The sequence below is a fragment of the Thermobia domestica genome, chromosome 7, assembly GCF_964235325.1.
Source record: "Thermobia domestica chromosome 7, izTheDome1.hap1.1, whole genome shotgun sequence".
NCBI classification, from domain to species: Eukaryota; Metazoa; Arthropoda; class Insecta; order Zygentoma; family Lepismatidae; genus Thermobia; species Thermobia domestica.
In genome coordinates, this window is record NC_137460.1 from 122,602,809 (window position 1) to 122,619,968 (window position 17,160).

The 17,160-nt window shown below is 37.9% G+C and overlaps 3 protein-coding genes across 5 annotated transcripts in view; all 3 read right to left on the minus strand.

Moving 5' to 3' along the window:
• The window catches only part of LOC145690387 (uncharacterized), a 354,253-nt gene that overhangs the window by 14,334 nt on the left and 322,759 nt on the right, over positions 1-17,160 (minus strand). The window lies entirely within an intron of this gene.
• LOC145689318 (uncharacterized) lies at positions 7,014-10,068 on the minus strand. Its single transcript, XM_081763460.1, has 2 exons — positions 9,060-10,068; positions 7,014-8,968 (listed from the first exon to the last, which is right to left on the minus strand). The coding sequence occupies exons 1-2, from the start codon at positions 10,066-10,068 to the stop codon at positions 7,014-7,016; spliced, it is 2,964 nt and encodes a 987-aa protein (XP_081619586.1).
• LOC145689319 (uncharacterized) lies at positions 10,247-12,232 on the minus strand. Its single transcript, XM_081763461.1, has one exon. It carries the CDS (start codon positions 12,230-12,232, stop codon positions 10,247-10,249), a length of 1,986 nt encoding a protein of 661 aa, XP_081619587.1.

Sequence of the window (17,160 nt, forward strand, 5' to 3'; positions counted from 1 at the left end):
CAGTAACGGGTCACCATGAACTAACTTCATACTTTCCCCAAAATCGAACTTTTCCAATTTAAAGTGTAGATTTAAGAAATCTGCGAAAAGGAACTTTTGTTACATACATATATGTATGATAACCAGTGGTGCGTAGCAGAAATATTATGAATAAATCATGAATTACGTGAAGTTTAAGTGCTGTTTATGCTTCCACATGAACCTTCAGCAGGGTACAGGTTTCCAGAAGAGCATAAGAGAAGTGAAAATAAGTGTTTTGTGACTATCGACAATGTGCTACGCAGGGGCGGATTAAGGACGGACTTCTGCGGGGGGGGGGGATTGTAATACTGCTACTTAGAGCTACTTTTAAGAGCTCCAAACTCTGGGATGGGTTTTATTTATATATAAATAAGAAAGTTTCTTCTTCTGGGGGGGCGGCAATCGTCCCCCTAAATCCACTCCTGGATGAGTTATGAGTGAACCAACATCTATTGGAGCATCTGCACGGTTACATGCTATTAGCAAAGAAGACAACAACCAAGCAAATTATTGGTCCATGTAAAAAAAAAAAAAAAAAGTGAAATTTTGTTTCCGAAGATCATTTTCAGTAAGCGAACTTGAAATTTGTGTGTTTCGTAATCGTAATTTCCACCTCAGATTATTTAAGTTTAAGAAAACGGAGGAGTACAGGGAGGCTCATTTTACTATGTCAGAGAGCTTTTTTAATCAAAATAATAAAAAAAAAGCCAAGAAAAACATTTATTCTTCATTTAATGAATGTGAACCACAAACATCATCAAATCATTGCACTTTCATTGTTCCCAGTGTTGCTAACTGTGACATCAAAATTAGCGAAACTTCGCTAACTTTAAAAGGCTGCAGTTAATCCATGAAGCATTGGTCGAGAATGATATTTGGTGTGTTTATTATTCAGATAAAGTTGAACCATCTGACAAAATTTCAGAATTTTAAAAAATGGTGTTTTCGAGAAAATGGCGCCCAAAAATGGCGGTTTTTGAAAATTTTACAATTTCTCCAATTTTTTGCGACAAAACGGTTGACCACAGAAGCGATACAAATTTTTTTTCGGAAAGCGGCTAACTACGTCTTACCAACCGTGAAAACAGAATTTTAAAATTCGAACCGGAAGTGCTCGACAAAAATTCGCAAACTTCGACTTTTCAGATAAATTGACGTTCATTTGTTAATTTATGTACAAAAAGATACGCATGCGCAAACCAAACTATAATAAAATATAGTTTATTTATATCCCTATGTACATACCACAACAAGAATTATAACTCTACCTGTCTCCATAGCCGAATGGTGAGGCTCCGAAATTGACCATTTTCCATGTCTTCTACAATTCATAAATTTTACTCCCCGTCTTTGATGGCCCATTACTTGGCGGGAAAATTTTTTTCGACAAAACAAAAAAATATGGGTCTCTTAAAAACATGTCTAGTTGCTATAAAAAAGTTTCAACAATATCTGAGATGGTGATGGTACAATTTTATATTTTTTTGCCTGAGTTGAAATGGAAGGCACCAGTCGTATGCTAAGCGCTTCAAAAGAAATTGGTTATCATAATGGAAATCCTCTCAAATAACAACCGACTTAGATAATCTTTGGAGTGGAATTTATAAAACCCACTTTTATACATATTCTGGAATCTATCTATCTATTTCTCTATCTATCTATCTATCTATCTATCTATCTATCTATATATATATATATATATATATATATATATATATATATATATATATATAACGGTTGGGAGCTGATTCCTGACACCAAAATAAGACAAAAAGTATAGACCATCCTGGGTGCACAAATGCTTCCTTTCGGAGTTATAGGCTGCCGAAAACACGAAAAAGTGAAATTTAAAGGCCCATAGCTCCAAAACTATGGGACCTACCGTAGTCGGTTCAAGAGTTCAGTTAGAAACTAGTATGTGCCCTATCCAAATATCCAAATTTCCGACCCTCAATTCACCATGTAACACTGTTTGTTTTGTTGCTGAAAAAAAGACATACCCTACTATGTACTATCGTTAAGTTGTTAAAAGTGTTGTTTTGTGTAAACAAAATGTTTAAAACAAATGATTAAAACTTGTTTTAAACAATTGATTTTGTTTGAAACAAATTTTGTATGCGTTTTAAACATCTTGTTTTAAACACGTGTTTTTTTAAAGACTTGTTTTAAACATATGTTTATTTTTATTTTATTTTATTTTTGCAAAAAATCTGCCAGAGAAAGAAAGTTGTCAAAAGTGCTCCTCATTCAGAAGACTATTTTCTTCCCATGTGAATGTTTTGCTTTTTTGTGGCTACAGCAGGTCAATGTGGTGATTTACATTTTATTTTGTCTCTTTTCCCCCTTATTTTTAACGTATATTGTATGTTTAAATGCTTCTCAGTTAACTGGCGAGAAAGTATCGTAGTCGAATGTTGGACTACTTATAAAATTGATATTAAAAAATAAATAAAATAATTATCATGGGAACAAATATTTGTGTTGTATTCAGAAAACAAACAAAACGTTATTTGCTAAATTGCGGTTCTGAATTTAAAATATCACAGGCATTCGTTGATACAGTACATATTGGTTCTCAGTCTCCGTACAACTTCGAATCGTTTAACATGAGGTTTACGGGAAGAAAAAAAGGACATCTTTTGAAGTAAATTTATTAAAGTAACTCAAACTCTATCAGATACGAAAACGACCATAGGAGCTCGTTGCAAAACGTGTAAGAATAAAATAGTTGGTTTAGTTCAAAGAATGATTCATTATGAAAAATGCAATGCTGCGAAAAAAAACTAGAAACTCAAACAAATGGTAAAAATGTTGATGCGAAAATTGCTTCTGGTGATTCTAACGTCAGTGATATGGTTGAGATGCAACTGGGAACTTCAGGCAAGAATTAATTTTGTATCAACAATATTATATCTTTTTCATTATATTACGAAAATATTATTTCGTCCCTCTTCCCCACCTCAGGTATAAATTTTCTTTAAAACTTTACACCTTGGCATACCTTGTATGAAGGGACCATGCGAGAAAGTGCAAGGTATGCCAGTCGCCCACGTAACTAACCATTAAAGCGTGATACTTATTGTAACATCAGTGCCGAACGTTAGCTTCTGGGTCAATTTGATCTCAATTTGTTTGTCTGTCTGTATGTTTGCACCACTGTACAGGACGCAATTTTTGGTCTTTTAACATTAAATTTTGAGGTTAGAGGCACGAGACGTTGGAATTCGCTGTATATATTTTGTCTGCGATCTACGTAAAATTCAAAATTAGTGGTTCGGATCCCTCTTTAAACAAAAACCCTGTCTCATATAGCCCTGTTACTGATGCAAGATTGTAATCAATTAAACTAAACAAACTAATTTTATGCGTTTCGAACAAACTTGGGTTGCAGGATAAATTTGGCTCCAACTCAGTTTTTATAAAATATTTTTAGATATGGGGCGTTCACAGCACGCAGAAGTCTATTTTCAGGAAGGCCCACTTTTGCTTACGTAGTAGTATCTTTGTAGCCAAGGTACGAGATAAATGAAACAAAAGCCACGTGAAATGATGTGGACTAGATATTTATATGACAACTGCTACAAAAGGATGTTGATGGAATGGGGGAGAAGGACTAATTTCCCCTTCCTTTATCATAAATTTAAAATGGTAACATTGCGTCGGGTTTTTCGGGTCGGGTCATTCGGGTCCGTTCGGGTCGGGTCACTCGGGTCACTTCACTTTGGTCAACTGAGTTTAGGTTGAGCTTAAACTCGACTGGAGTCGAAAGTTGCTGTTTTTCACTAGCTGCCTAATTAAAATTAACAATTTTCAATTGATTTTATAGAAACCATAAATCTATTTTGAACACTTACAGCTAGTGTCTTTTTTTATATAAAATGCTTATTTTTGTACTTGTGTGTACTTTAATTTTTAAATGTGGAAGATTGATTTTACCAATCGACTGTAATATTAATATCTTCGCCAATATGGAGTCTGGATTTAGAACAAAACTAGAAGTTGTTTAAGCAAGGCCAAAAGAAAGATTGAATATGGACGACCAAGCCCAAGCGGGGCCGCTGTGGCTCAGTGGTAGAGAATTCACCTCCGGGGCGTGGTGTCCATGGTTCGATCCCAGCTTGTGCTAAGTGGGCTTTGTGGTGGAAAAACGCCGTGTAGTGGGTTTTCTCGGGGTTCTCCTGTTTCCTCCCACTTACTTCATTCCACAATTTCATTCATTTCTCATGGTCACCATCTGCCTTAGCCTCGGTTCAGAATCGAGGGACCTTAAACTGAATATTTCATTTCATTTCACCAAGTCCAAGAACATCGATACAAGAACAAGATAAAGATTGGATATGCAAGACGAAGTGCATAGTAATCTTGGTCTTGGCCTTGTTTTGGTGATCACCAAGTAGCGATGAACATATTTTCGTGCTTTCCGTATAGTATGAAAGACCATAATCAAAATCACACTTGGTCTTCATTTGTACCGATGAGGCTAACATTCTTGGCTCTTGTATAGCACGAAAGACCACCAAGACTACGAAATGCAGGACCAAGACTTGACTGCAAGACAAAGAATAAGACGCAGTATTGATGACCAAGACCAAGGGTGCGAATTGTTTGAATTTCATTTGTTGGCCTGAAAGTGATGAAATAAAATTAGTACTTTATAATTAATTATCACACTGTATTTTTAAATTTTAAATTAGAAAATTCATATTATGTATCTTCTTACTTGCAACTATATATACTGTAAAATACGTTTTAATTACCGAGAAAGAAAAATCAAAGTGGCGCAGGTCCCGGAATCATAAGAGCCTATTTTGGAATGAAGGATGAAGGATTGGAAAAAATCACAGGTGTTCTCCCGTTTCCTCAATCCTCATCATTGTAGTTGAACGATTTCCTTTTGTCTCCGCCAAGAGACTCTTGCTACTGCCTTCCGAGAAGACCCCGTGCCGTCCGAGCAGGTGAGAACACTAACCTTCAAGAAAAATTTCGTCACATAGAACTAAAGCAAGAAAAATAAATAAATAAATAAATGTCTCCCACGTCGGACATTGGTATCAGTTAAAAAAAATAACCAAACCTCAAAAGTGCCAAATATTCCCTAATATGCATATACATATCACCTGCTTGATCTAGTTAGTGGTTAATTGTAAGACTTCGGTAAATTTGGTCCGAGTTTAATTCCAATGGGAGTGCATTTTGGGTCGGGTTGGGTCAACTCGGGTCGGGTTGTCGGGTCAGGCTACTCGGGTCGGGTCAATTGAGTCGGATCACGGGTCGGGTCGGGTTGAAGACCAACCCGACCCGACCCGTTGAGAGCACTACCAACTACATCTTCAAAGCATGCGAAAACTCAGCTATAAAATTCAAGAAATACAGTTTTTTTTGGTATGTAATATCGAATCTTCTTCTGGTGTTCGGTTCAATACATGACAAAATTGGTAATTTTGAAAAGAAAAGCGATGTATGTTCAAGATGATATCAGAATAAGGGTTCGATATTACAAACTAAGAATTAATTTCAACTTTTATTCTTATGGATATTATGCGTCGTAGGTGCAACGCTTCCTTCGTTCACTTTTGTGTTTTTTTTTTAGTTAAGTAGTCTTTAACACCAGTGGACTAGTGTGCACTCTAGTTGCATTCATCTAGCAAAAATTATTGCTAGCCAGTGTGTGTACTGATACAGTTTCCAGCGATTCTATGAAAATTGGGTCAATATATGTTGCCCAGCAAGAATTCGTACTGGATCTAGTAGGAGGGCATGCTGGACCGGTAAGGACTTCTAGATGGGGAATCAGCGTGATAATTACAGTAAATCGTGTAAGGTAATAACACACCTGTGCTTTTTTTTTTTTTAAAAAAAATACGACCCCTAAATATTACGGTAAATTACCGTAAAATATACGTTACCAAATTTGTTTCTAAACACGGTCAATATTATTTTGCTTCTAAATATACGGTCTGTCGTTTTTATGAAAAAACAGTGGTCCGTAAAATTTAGGGTAATCGGATGGCAGCGAGAGTTGACGGTAATCGCGAGAGTCACTGACAAAAAGATGTAATAAAAGGGGAAATATAAATAAGTTATTAGATAAGTTGAGAATTACTAATCTATACTGAAATATTCTGTACTCAACACAGTTAGTTTTAAAGAGAATAAAATAAATGAAAAGATCGGTTGTAAGAGAAAAAAAAAGTCCTAATAAATACGTTATTACGTTATTTTGAAATAAGTTTAAAATCATGTTTTAAACTCTTCAAAATGTTTGAAACATATTATTTTCGTGTGTGTTTTAAAACATGTTTAAAAGATTTTGAACACCTTTTTCATGTTTTAAAGACATGTTCTTTTTTTTTTAAAAAAAATAAAAAAAATTAAAAAAATAAAAATAAATAAATAAATAAAATAAAAAATAAAGAGTATTTTTCGAACCCTACTTGTTACGTGCATAAATCTAACACAACACAACGAGCCGAAACTAAGTGGTCGATGTAATCCTTGTGTAGGCGCTGGTTTCTTATTAATTTTTCGACGTTGCCTTGAGACTGTTCAATATATTTGCATTTTATAACACACAAGATTATATGAATTCAAAAAATACAAATAAACTTGCTATATGAACATTATTATGTTTGGATTAATGCGATATTAACACAACACACGTAGCTACCGTTACTTTCTTGGTGTCACGTTTTTACACACACACTCACACTCCTGCTGGGGAGAAAAAGTATTAGTTTTTATGTTGCTGCCTCTTCGTTTACTTACTGGCGTTAGTTTTTATTGAGAAGAACGCTAGTTCTGAACATACTGCCCGCCTTGAAGGAATTCCTTCAACAAATCTATGAATGATTAATTTGGTTCATGAACTTAATATACACAACAATAGATAACACAAGTTATAAATGAATGATATAAACATAAACAGAATAATGCACACACAACACGACACACTATGAATCACACAATGTACACACTATGAATACACCAACACATTAACTCTCCTTAGGAAGCGGGCACAATTGACGAATAGATCTTGTTGTTGTACCTCTGGTAGTTTTCACTGTCGCCACTCGTACTATTCCGTCCTTCCCAGGAAACAATTGCACAATACGTCCAGTTTTCCATTTTAGAGGTGGAATGTTATCTTCTTTGATGAGCACCAAATCACCTTCCAGAAGATTGGGGAATTTTCTTCTCCACTTGGATCGTTCTAGAAGACTTGATAGATACTCCCTTGACCATCTGGACCAGAATTGCTGATGAAGTTGTTGTATGTATTGCCATCTCGAAAGTCTGTTGACAGGAATATTTTTCAAGTTAGGTTCTGACATGGTAGTGAGTGCGTCGCCTATTAGGAAATGACCAGGTGTTAAAGGATGTAGGTCGTTTGGATCATTTGATAATGGTGTTAAGGGTCTAGAGTTTAAGCAAGCCTCAATCAGTGTCAAAATAGTGTTCATCTCTTCGTAGGTGAGTGAAGCATTTCCCACAACTCTCTTTAAATGATATTTGAGAGATTTAATTGATGATTCCCATAAGCCTCCAAAGTTTGGTGATCTTGCTGGAATAAAAACCCACGTGATGTTATCAGCTGCTAGAAAATTATGTATTTTTTCTTTATGGTGTTCTGATTCAAATAAAGTCTTCAATTCTTGTAGTTCCCTTTTTGCACCAACGAAGTTACTTGCATTGTCAGAATACAGTTTAGCGCATTTTCCTCGACGAGCCATGAATCGCTTTAATGCTCCAATAAACGCCTCTGTAGTTAGATCACTAACAAGTTCAATGTGAACCGCCTTAGTCGCAAAACACACGAAAAGTGCTATATATGCCTTATGGAGTTTGGTTCCCCTTCGGTTACTCGATTTAAGGTAAATGGGCCCACAGTAGTCAACGCCGCTGTGAAGAAATGGTCTTGTTGGTTGAACTCTGTCAGCTGGTAGATCTCCCATCATCTGTTTACCATCTTTAGGATTGTTTCTGAAACATGTGACACACTGATGCACAACTTGACGAATCAAGTTTCGTCCACGTATTGGCCAATACGATTGTCGCAGGGATGATAACAATAATTGAGGCCCGGCATGCAATAGCTTCTTATGTTCTTCTTGGGCAATTAACTTTGTCAAATTGCAGTTAGCTGGAAGTACAATAGGATGTTTCTGTCCTTCAGTAAGATCTGCTGCATTTAATCTTCCTCCGACTCTGATGATTTGCCTCTCATCCAAGTATGGGTTCAAATTTCTCAGTTGACCTTGGCTGTCGACTTCCTTTCCTGATCTCAATGCATTTAATTCCTTGTGAAATGCTTGTTGTTGTGATAGTTTAATAAGACATTCGAGTGCTTCATGTAATTCACTTACTGTAAGATGTCCATGCTGTCTGTCACAATTAGATCTTCTCATGTTGTGTGTGAATCGTAGGCAATAAGCAGTTACACGTTGCAATCTTCTTAATGATGAATATCTGTCTAAGAGTTGACACGGTGTTGTAGAAACCATTACTGCTGTATTTCTTCGTTGCTCGGGAACATCGCTTAGGTCACAAACATCTTCCCTCGTCTGTGAGTCTAATTTCTCAGATAGCCAGGAAGGCCCATGCCACCATAATTCATTATCAAGAATTTCTGACGGTGTTAATCCTCTCGATATATGATCTGCTGGATTCTCCTCTGTTCTGATGTGTCTCCATTCATAGTTACAAGTCAACTGTTGAATTTCCGCTACACGATTTGCAACATACGTCTTCCATTGAGAACAAGGTCCTCTTATCCATGCTAATACAATGGTGGAATCTGACCATAAAACAACCTTATCGATCTTGCAATGTAACGCTTGTATTACTTTCTGAGTTAGCTGTGCAAGTAACAAAGCTGCACAAAGTTCTAGGCGAGGAATAGTTGTCTTCTTCAAAGGTGCTACTCGAGATTTTGAACACAGTAAGTTCGCTGTGAATTTTCCATTTTTTGTACTAGATGTTACATATATACAAGCTCCATATCCATTCTGAGATCCGTCGCAAAATCCGTGAATTTCTACCTGCGATTCTTGAATAACCTTGAATAACCTTCCGCTGAACATGTAGTGATTCCAACTCTTGAAGTTGCTGATCAAATGTTTCCCACTCTGAATGCAATGGAGCTGGAACTTCTTCATCCCAATTCAATTTTAATTCCCACAAACGTTGCAGAAATATTTTTGCCTTAAGAATAACTGGTCCTATTAATCCTAAGGGATCAAATATGCTCGCTACTGTAGCAAGAATAGTCCTCTTTGTGATTTGTTGAGGGTTGTTTCTTGGTTTGACAGAGAAAGAAAATGTGTCTTTAATGGGATTCCACAACAATCCTAAACTTCTTGTGATGCAATCATCATTTGGTTGAATAGTGAAATTTGATTCTTGAAGTTCACTGGGTATTTTTGAAAGCAGTGAAGTGTCGTTGCTATACCATTTTCTCAAACAAAAACCACCTCTTTGCAGAAGAGTTGTGAGTTGACCCTGTAATTCATGTAGTTCCTTCTTCGTGTTTGTCCCTGTTTGAAGATCATCAATATAGAAATCCCTCATTACAACTTCTGCTGCCTTAGGGAAATTATTCTTCTCTTCTATGGCTAGTTGCTGAAGACATCTAGTGGCTAGAAAAGGAGCTGCTGCAGTACCATATGTTACAGTTTTGAGTCGATATATCTTTATTGCTTCTTGAGGGTTTTCTCTCCACAGTATTTTCTGGTAGTTTGCATCTGAATCATGTACCCTAATGTTGCGATACATCTTCTCTATATCAGCTGTCATGACGTATTGATGTTGCCTGAATCTTGCTGTTATGGAAAATAATTCTTCTTGGATTGTAGGCCCGACTCTCATCGTGTCATTTAATGAAAGTCCAGAAGTTGTTTTGCACGATGCATCAAATACAACCCTGAGTTTGGTAGTAGTACTGTTCTCCTTCATTACGCAATGATGGGGAAGATAGTAGTCTGGCATCATTGTATCGCTCTCTGCTCTAGTTATTTCTTCCATATGGCCCAAATCTTCGTACTCTTTCATGAACGCTATATATGCCCTTTTTTTCTCAGGATCCTTCATAAGCCTTTTTTCCATTGAATAAAGTCTTCTCGTTGCAATCTCCTTGGATTTACCAAGATTCCTCACATTTTCTTTAAAGGGAAGTCTGACGATGAATCTCCCAGTCTCGTCTCTCCGGTGTTTTTCTTTGAAGTGTCTTTCACATTCTGCTTGCTCTTGACTTAATGGATGTTTCATTGAACATTCTTCTATCGTCCAGAATTTTTGTAATTGCTCGTGTATTTTTTTCTGTTGTGGAGAGGTGACACACATTTGTCGAAATGTGTGGTTGATTGTCTATTTTTCCAGCTACAATCCAGCCAAACAATGTTTTGTGCAAGGTTGGATACCCTGCCTTGAGTTTTATTTGCCATTCACAAAGTAGATCAAAGAATACTTCCGCCCCCAATAACATGTCAATACGCTGTGGTATGTTGAAGCTAGGATCTGCTAATTCAATGTTGGAAGGTATTTCCCACGATGACGTGTCTACACGAACCATAGGCAAGTCTTGTGATATTTGCGGCAATATGATGAAGTCTAATGTGGCTGAATAATTGTTATATCTTGACTTAATTGTAGCCTGAACGCTATGGCATGACCTTGTATTAGCATTACCTATACCATTTATGTGTACAACGCTATTACTCTTTGTTAGTCCCAATAATTGAACCATTCTATTTGTTAGGAAGTTGGACTGAGAAGCACAATCGAGAAGTGTTCGACACATTTGAAAATTACCCTGTTTATCTTTAACATATACTAGAGCTGTGGATAGCATAACGCTTGGTGGTCTCCTAAGATTCTGCGGTACACTGTTTGTAGAACGAATATTCTTACCTTTACATTCCTGCTTGACTGATGTGATCGCAGCGAGTGTGTTTTGACCTTGACCTATTTCCCTTTCATCTTGTGGTTCATTCGCTCTAGTGGGCGATGGACAACGCGAGTAGTGCAGTAATGTGTTATGTTTTTTATTGCATATTTTACAATTACCTGATAAGCACTCATTTGCCTTATGCGCTCGTTTGAGACAATTTATACACAAAGAAAGACGTTTAACTTCTTTAATTCTATCTCCTATAGATTTTCTCAACAATGACTGGCATTGAAATAATTTGTGGGAGCCTTTACAGCTGGGACATGCATTGTTGTCGGAATACGTTACGTGTGCTGTCGTTGAGTAAGAACTCTTTTTGCCTGCCTTATTTGTTTGTTGATATTTGTTATTTGGAACTGAGGGTGTCTCTTTAGGTCTACGCTTATTATCAACTGCGTCTAAGACTTGGCAACGCTGCTGTAAAAATTGTGTCAGCTGTGACATGCTCGGTAATTCATTCGTTGATTGTGTTTTCTCCCACTCCTTATGTGTTGTATTGTCTAGTTTGGTCGCAATCAAATATATAAGTAATGCATCCCAGGTTTCTGTTGGTTGACCTAATGATTTTAAAGCCCTCAAATGTTTTACTGTGCTGTCTAAAAGAGATTTAAGCGAAACAGCCGACTCACGTTCCACCATTGGCATTTCAAATAAAGCTTTGACGTGTTTGTTAACAATATACCTTTTGTTTTCAAAACGTTCTTTGAGTAAAGTCCATGCTACGTCATAGTTTTCAGAAGAAATTTCCAAGGCTTGTATTACTTCAAGAGCCTCCCCACGTAGAGAAGAACGTAAATAATGAAACCTTTGGACTGGCTGCAATGTGCTATTGTTATGTATTAATGCCTGAAACGTGTCATAGAACGACAACCACTCATCGTAGCTTCCAGAAAAGGTCGGAAGGTTTATCACCGGCAACCTAACTGATGGATTGGAATTGCTTGCTTCATTGTTTTCATTTTTCTTTGCACTGGAGCTGTGTTGATTTATGAACACTTCCGCCTTAGCTGCTAAATCAAAATAAGTACTCTCGAATTGCTCTCTTTCTTGCGTTTCCTGATCAATTTCTGATGAACCCTGTAACATTTCTATTTCGGATTGTATTGCATCAAATTCATCATAGCACTGTTTTATTTTCTCGTAACGTAACACTAACTGCGTAATATTCTGATCTTCTGTAAAACTATCTACAAAAGGTTTAAAACGAGTGAGTTTGGCCTTAATTTGACCTCTCTTGAAAACTAATTCTTTCATTCTGTCCGTCATGCTTCACTCAAATTAAATACACTTTTAACACTTACGTTCTAAATGAGGCTTTGCTATTACAGGCTTATTTTGTATAAGTAATACAAGGATAATATTATATTGAAATATGCACTCACTACCTACCTTGTTAACTGCACTGTAGAATCCTGATCCGGCGTGGATGGACCATTTGGTCGATGTAATCCTTGTGTAGGCGCTGGTTTCTTATTAATTTTTCGACGTTGCCTTGAGACTGTTCAATATATTTGCATTTTATAACACACAAGATTATATGAATTCAAAAAATACAAATAAACTTGCTATATGAACATTATTATGTTTGGATTAATGCGATATTAACACAACACACGTAGCTACCGTTACTTTCTTGGTGTCACGTTTTTACACACACACTCACACTCCTGCTGGGGAGAAAAAGTATTAGTTTTTATGTTGCTGCCTCTTCGTTTACTTACTGGCGTTAGTTTTTATTGAGAAGAACGCTAGTTCTGAACACTAAGTACAAAAGAAAACGGAATAATTGACCCTGGTGTCGAGTTGGTCAGGGCTTCGATAGAAGGAGTAGTCAATTAAAAGTCGAATATTAATAAACATCATGAACACAACTTATAAAGGATGTTATTGATCGACAAGAAGTCAGAGTTCTTAATATCAAGGAATACACTGGTCAACAAAAGAAGTGAAAAGTGAATGCAGAGCCTGGTGCAGTTCGTCCCCCTGAATTAAAATATGACAAAATCTTTCAAAGAACGTTTTTTCATGACAGTGATTTTTTTACTGTTATTCTTATATATACTCGTATAACGTATTCACGTTTGTCTGGGCGTCAGTTCGGCGCGCTTGTCCACCGCCCTTGTTGGTATTCCAGCTGGGACCTGATGTATGATTTTTGCAGTACATGTTATAAAGGTGTCACTTTATAATCGACTGATTTCAATCCCACCCAATATAAGAAATTCTTAATCAAAGAAGATGAACTTCATGTTTCATAGAAATCGTGTTTCCATTTTCGAAGGTAACTCTAAATGCTTTTCAAGGAGTTTGGTTTTCCAATGCTTCTTTATATATGAGGGTCCGTCAAAAAGTTAATCGCACTCCATAAGAAAATAAAACTGGATAGAAATTTTACAATAACTTTATTTGTGTCGTAAAATTCCGTTCACAAACTACTTTTCAACATAATTACACGAGTTATTTAAGCATTTGTCGAGGCATGGCAGTTTTTCTATACTTTCTGCGAAGAAATCTCGTCCAGCGCCCGATAAAAACATTCTTGGTCTGCAGCTTTTACCTAGGGATGACCAGAACCGGTTCCTAGTGAAACTGGTTTTCGGCTCTGAACGGATCAGGTTCTGGAACCGGTTTTTCGGATGCAGGTATGGAACTGGTTCCTAAGGTCCGGCTCTGGAGCAGGGTTTTCGGATTTAGGTCTGGAACCGGTTCCGGAACTGGTTCTGAAAACCGGTTCTTCAAGAACCAGGAACCGGTTGCGCCGGAACCGATACTTTGTGGCCATCCCTACGCTAAACCTGAGCTGCTGACAGGCTGTGAACAGTGTGCTAGATGAAATGGTAGAAGCAACAGGCAGGCACCAAGGCGGCGGCCGCTTGTCTCATTTGGCCAAACAAACTGGGTAACTAGCAAACTCATTGGATAAGCAAACAAACTGGCAAACTCATTTGGCTAAACACACACTGGTGGACCAATTTTTTTTCTGGGGGCACAGTGTGTCCGGGCTGGGAGGGCATAAGCGCGTGGTTCTCTTTGCAGTGTTTTGAAGGTGAACTTTGTGCCTCATTTACGGGCCTTTGGGGGCTTTCGAATTCATATCTGGAACCGGTTCCGGAATCTCCAATAACCTGTTCCTCATGGAATTGGTTCCGTCGGAAGCAGAACTTTGTGGCCATCCCTACGTTTACCTTGTCATCTGAGTGGTATGCGTCTGTTTGCAAGATTGTTTATTGTTATGCGTCTGTTTGCAAGAATGCATTCATTCACGCGAGCAGCGATTTAAAGATTTGTCGCAGGTGATGGGCTGCCTTCTCGCTCAGCATCGTCAATATCTGTAGGTCCATTTTCAAACATGTTACACCATTTCGCTCTAGTTTGAGGTGACTTTGCAGTTTTACCACACATTTCATGCAACTGCCGGTAAATTTCAGTGCAGTTACACCTTTTCGAGAAAAATAAATACTGCACACATTTCGAGGCATAAATACTGTCGAGGCATATTTACGATATCAAACACCTTCACTTGCCTCGTGAAAGCCGCTACGTCACACGATAGAACTACATGTCTGCAGTGTTGCCACACAGTTTCATCAAAATAATCTTTGACCGGAAATATTTTCGAAGGAGTGCAACTAACTTTCTGACTGGCCCCATGTATTTACTTTGTCTGCTTGTCCATTCATTCGGGAAGACCAAAATATCTCAAGAATTAGTTGATGGAACACTATCAATTTCAGCCATGACGAAGATCGGGTTAAAAAGTTATGGATTGAGTTCTTTGGTGCTGGCCATCTTTCTACCGGAAGTGGTAAAAATCAATCTTTTCCGGTTTCCACGTTCGTCGGTATAGAGTAGAACCGACAATAGATATCGAGAAGCAGCAATCAATTATGCGTCTCAAGAATATATTTCATCTCCATTCTCAAGTCTCTACTGAAACCAAAATATGATAGAAATTTACTGAAATTTCCGTGTTCAATATTGATTCACGTAGAGTAAAACCAGTACGATATAGCGAGATTCGGCTTTTTGGTGTCGAATTAGCATTCTTGAGATATGTATCGTCATCCCTTTTAATGCTCTATTTAAACCGAAAGTGGTAGAAGTCAACCACTTCCAGTTTTAATGTTGATCGTTAAACTGCAAACACGGTAATTGATAACGATACGCGATTTTCGGCAATCAACTAAGGGTCTCAAGAGCATATTCCATCCTCACCCTACTCTTTCCACTGAAACCGGAAGTGATGGGAATCTACTACCTCTTCCGGTTTCAATATTGAGAAAACATCACGCTATACAAACCAGGCTCCTGCATGTATTATAAACATGACAATTATACTTGTTATTGATTATGTTTATAAAGTTTGGTTGTTCACGCCTCAATTTGGGACAGGGAAAAGGAAAAGACGTAGAAAGGGTTGCACGCGGAGTGCTGTGAAGAGTGTCACCTCTGTATTCACGGTATAGTTTTAGGCAAAAAGGCAAATTGTTTTGTATTTCCTGAACTGGAAAGTAGAGAAATATTTGAGAATAATAATTATTATTACTATAATATAAAATACTACTACCAAAACGCCAATAGCAAAAGTGCCCATGTTTTAATGAATTTGTAGTTTTTATTTTCAAAGTAATTTGAAGATGCAGAAACCATTCTGACTGTTTTGAAACATATTGACCCATGGGACCTCGAGAAAAAGGATCTCAAATTTAAGGTATATATAAATATAAACATGACAACTTTGCGATTATTTATCTCATGGTCTGGTAAAAGGTAACTGTAATGGATTACGAGTCCTGAAATAATTAAAAACTAAATGAAAAATCTATTTAATACTGTGTACTTTAACGACTGGTATCTGCGGTATTTCTTTATAAAATGTTGCTCGTGTTTTGAGATTTTATTCCAATTAGTAATTCACTTGAATTGGAGGGGCTTCCCACTGCCTCCCCTTACTCTGTCCATGCACGCTAGTCAATATTTAGACTGTCAGTTATATAAAATTAATCAAGAAAGTTCTGTCCCTTTTTGTGGAGGTCTGTGTTCAATTGGCCTTCACACCGTGAGTTGAATGCGAAAGGAGATAAAATGAAGATCACTTGTTGGCGTGGGTAAATCCAAAATACTAACTGGTTGTGGCAGTTCAGTTACACCATGAACTTTACAGAGTGAAAAGGAAACTTCCACAGAGCGTCGTAAGAGCGTGTATGCTGTACGAGTTTAAACTGGGGTCAAATGCCGCTGCAGCGATGCGAAAAATATGCCATGTCTTTGATGAGGGTATCATGACTAGGTGGACAGTACAGCGGTGGTTTAACAAGTTTAAGGACGGTGACGAAACGCTCGAAGACTCACCAGGTGCCGGAAGACTAACGTATGTACGAAATGAAGATCTTCAGGCGGTAATTGAGGCGAACAGTGGCCAGACATGTGAGGAAGTGGGTCTACAATTCAGTGTGAGTGCAGAAACCATTCTGCAGCATGTCCATCAACTTGGAAAGCATTACAAGTTCGTTCGATGGGTCCCACATGATTTGACTTCGGACCAGAAGGCAACGCGAGCAGACACCTGTGTTTCTTTGCTGTCTCGTCTGGGGAAGCAGCTATTTCCTGACAGGGTGTTGACATGTGATGAGAAGTAGGTCCTGTACGAAGCTCCATTACGTCGTCATCATTGGTTAGCATCCCATGAACCGGTTCCAAAACAACTGAAACCAGCACTGCACCAGAACAAGCTCCTCCTGTGTGTTTGGTGGTCTGCTTGCGGGATCGTGCATCTGAAACTGCTACCAGCTGGTCAGAGCATCAATGCAACTGTGTACTGTCAGCAGTTGTGCCGTGTTCCAGAAAAACTCAATACTCTGGAGCCTGCACTTTGAAATCGCAAGAGGGTCCTCCTGTTAGAAAACAACGGTAAGCGCCACGTGGCTAGGATGACCCGGTACACCATTCTATGCCTTGGATGTGAAATAGTATTGCATCCACCATACTCCCCGAACATTGCACTGTCCGATTGTTGCCTGTTCCATTTCTTGGACTATCACCTTAGAGAACGCCAGTTCTAATCCCTAGTAGATGTACAAAATGCACTTGATACCTTTCTCGCTTTATGGCCCACCAAGTTCTACCGCGAAGGAATACATGGATTTCCAGAGCGTCGGCATAAGGTCGTCATTGCTTAAGGTTATTATTTTCGA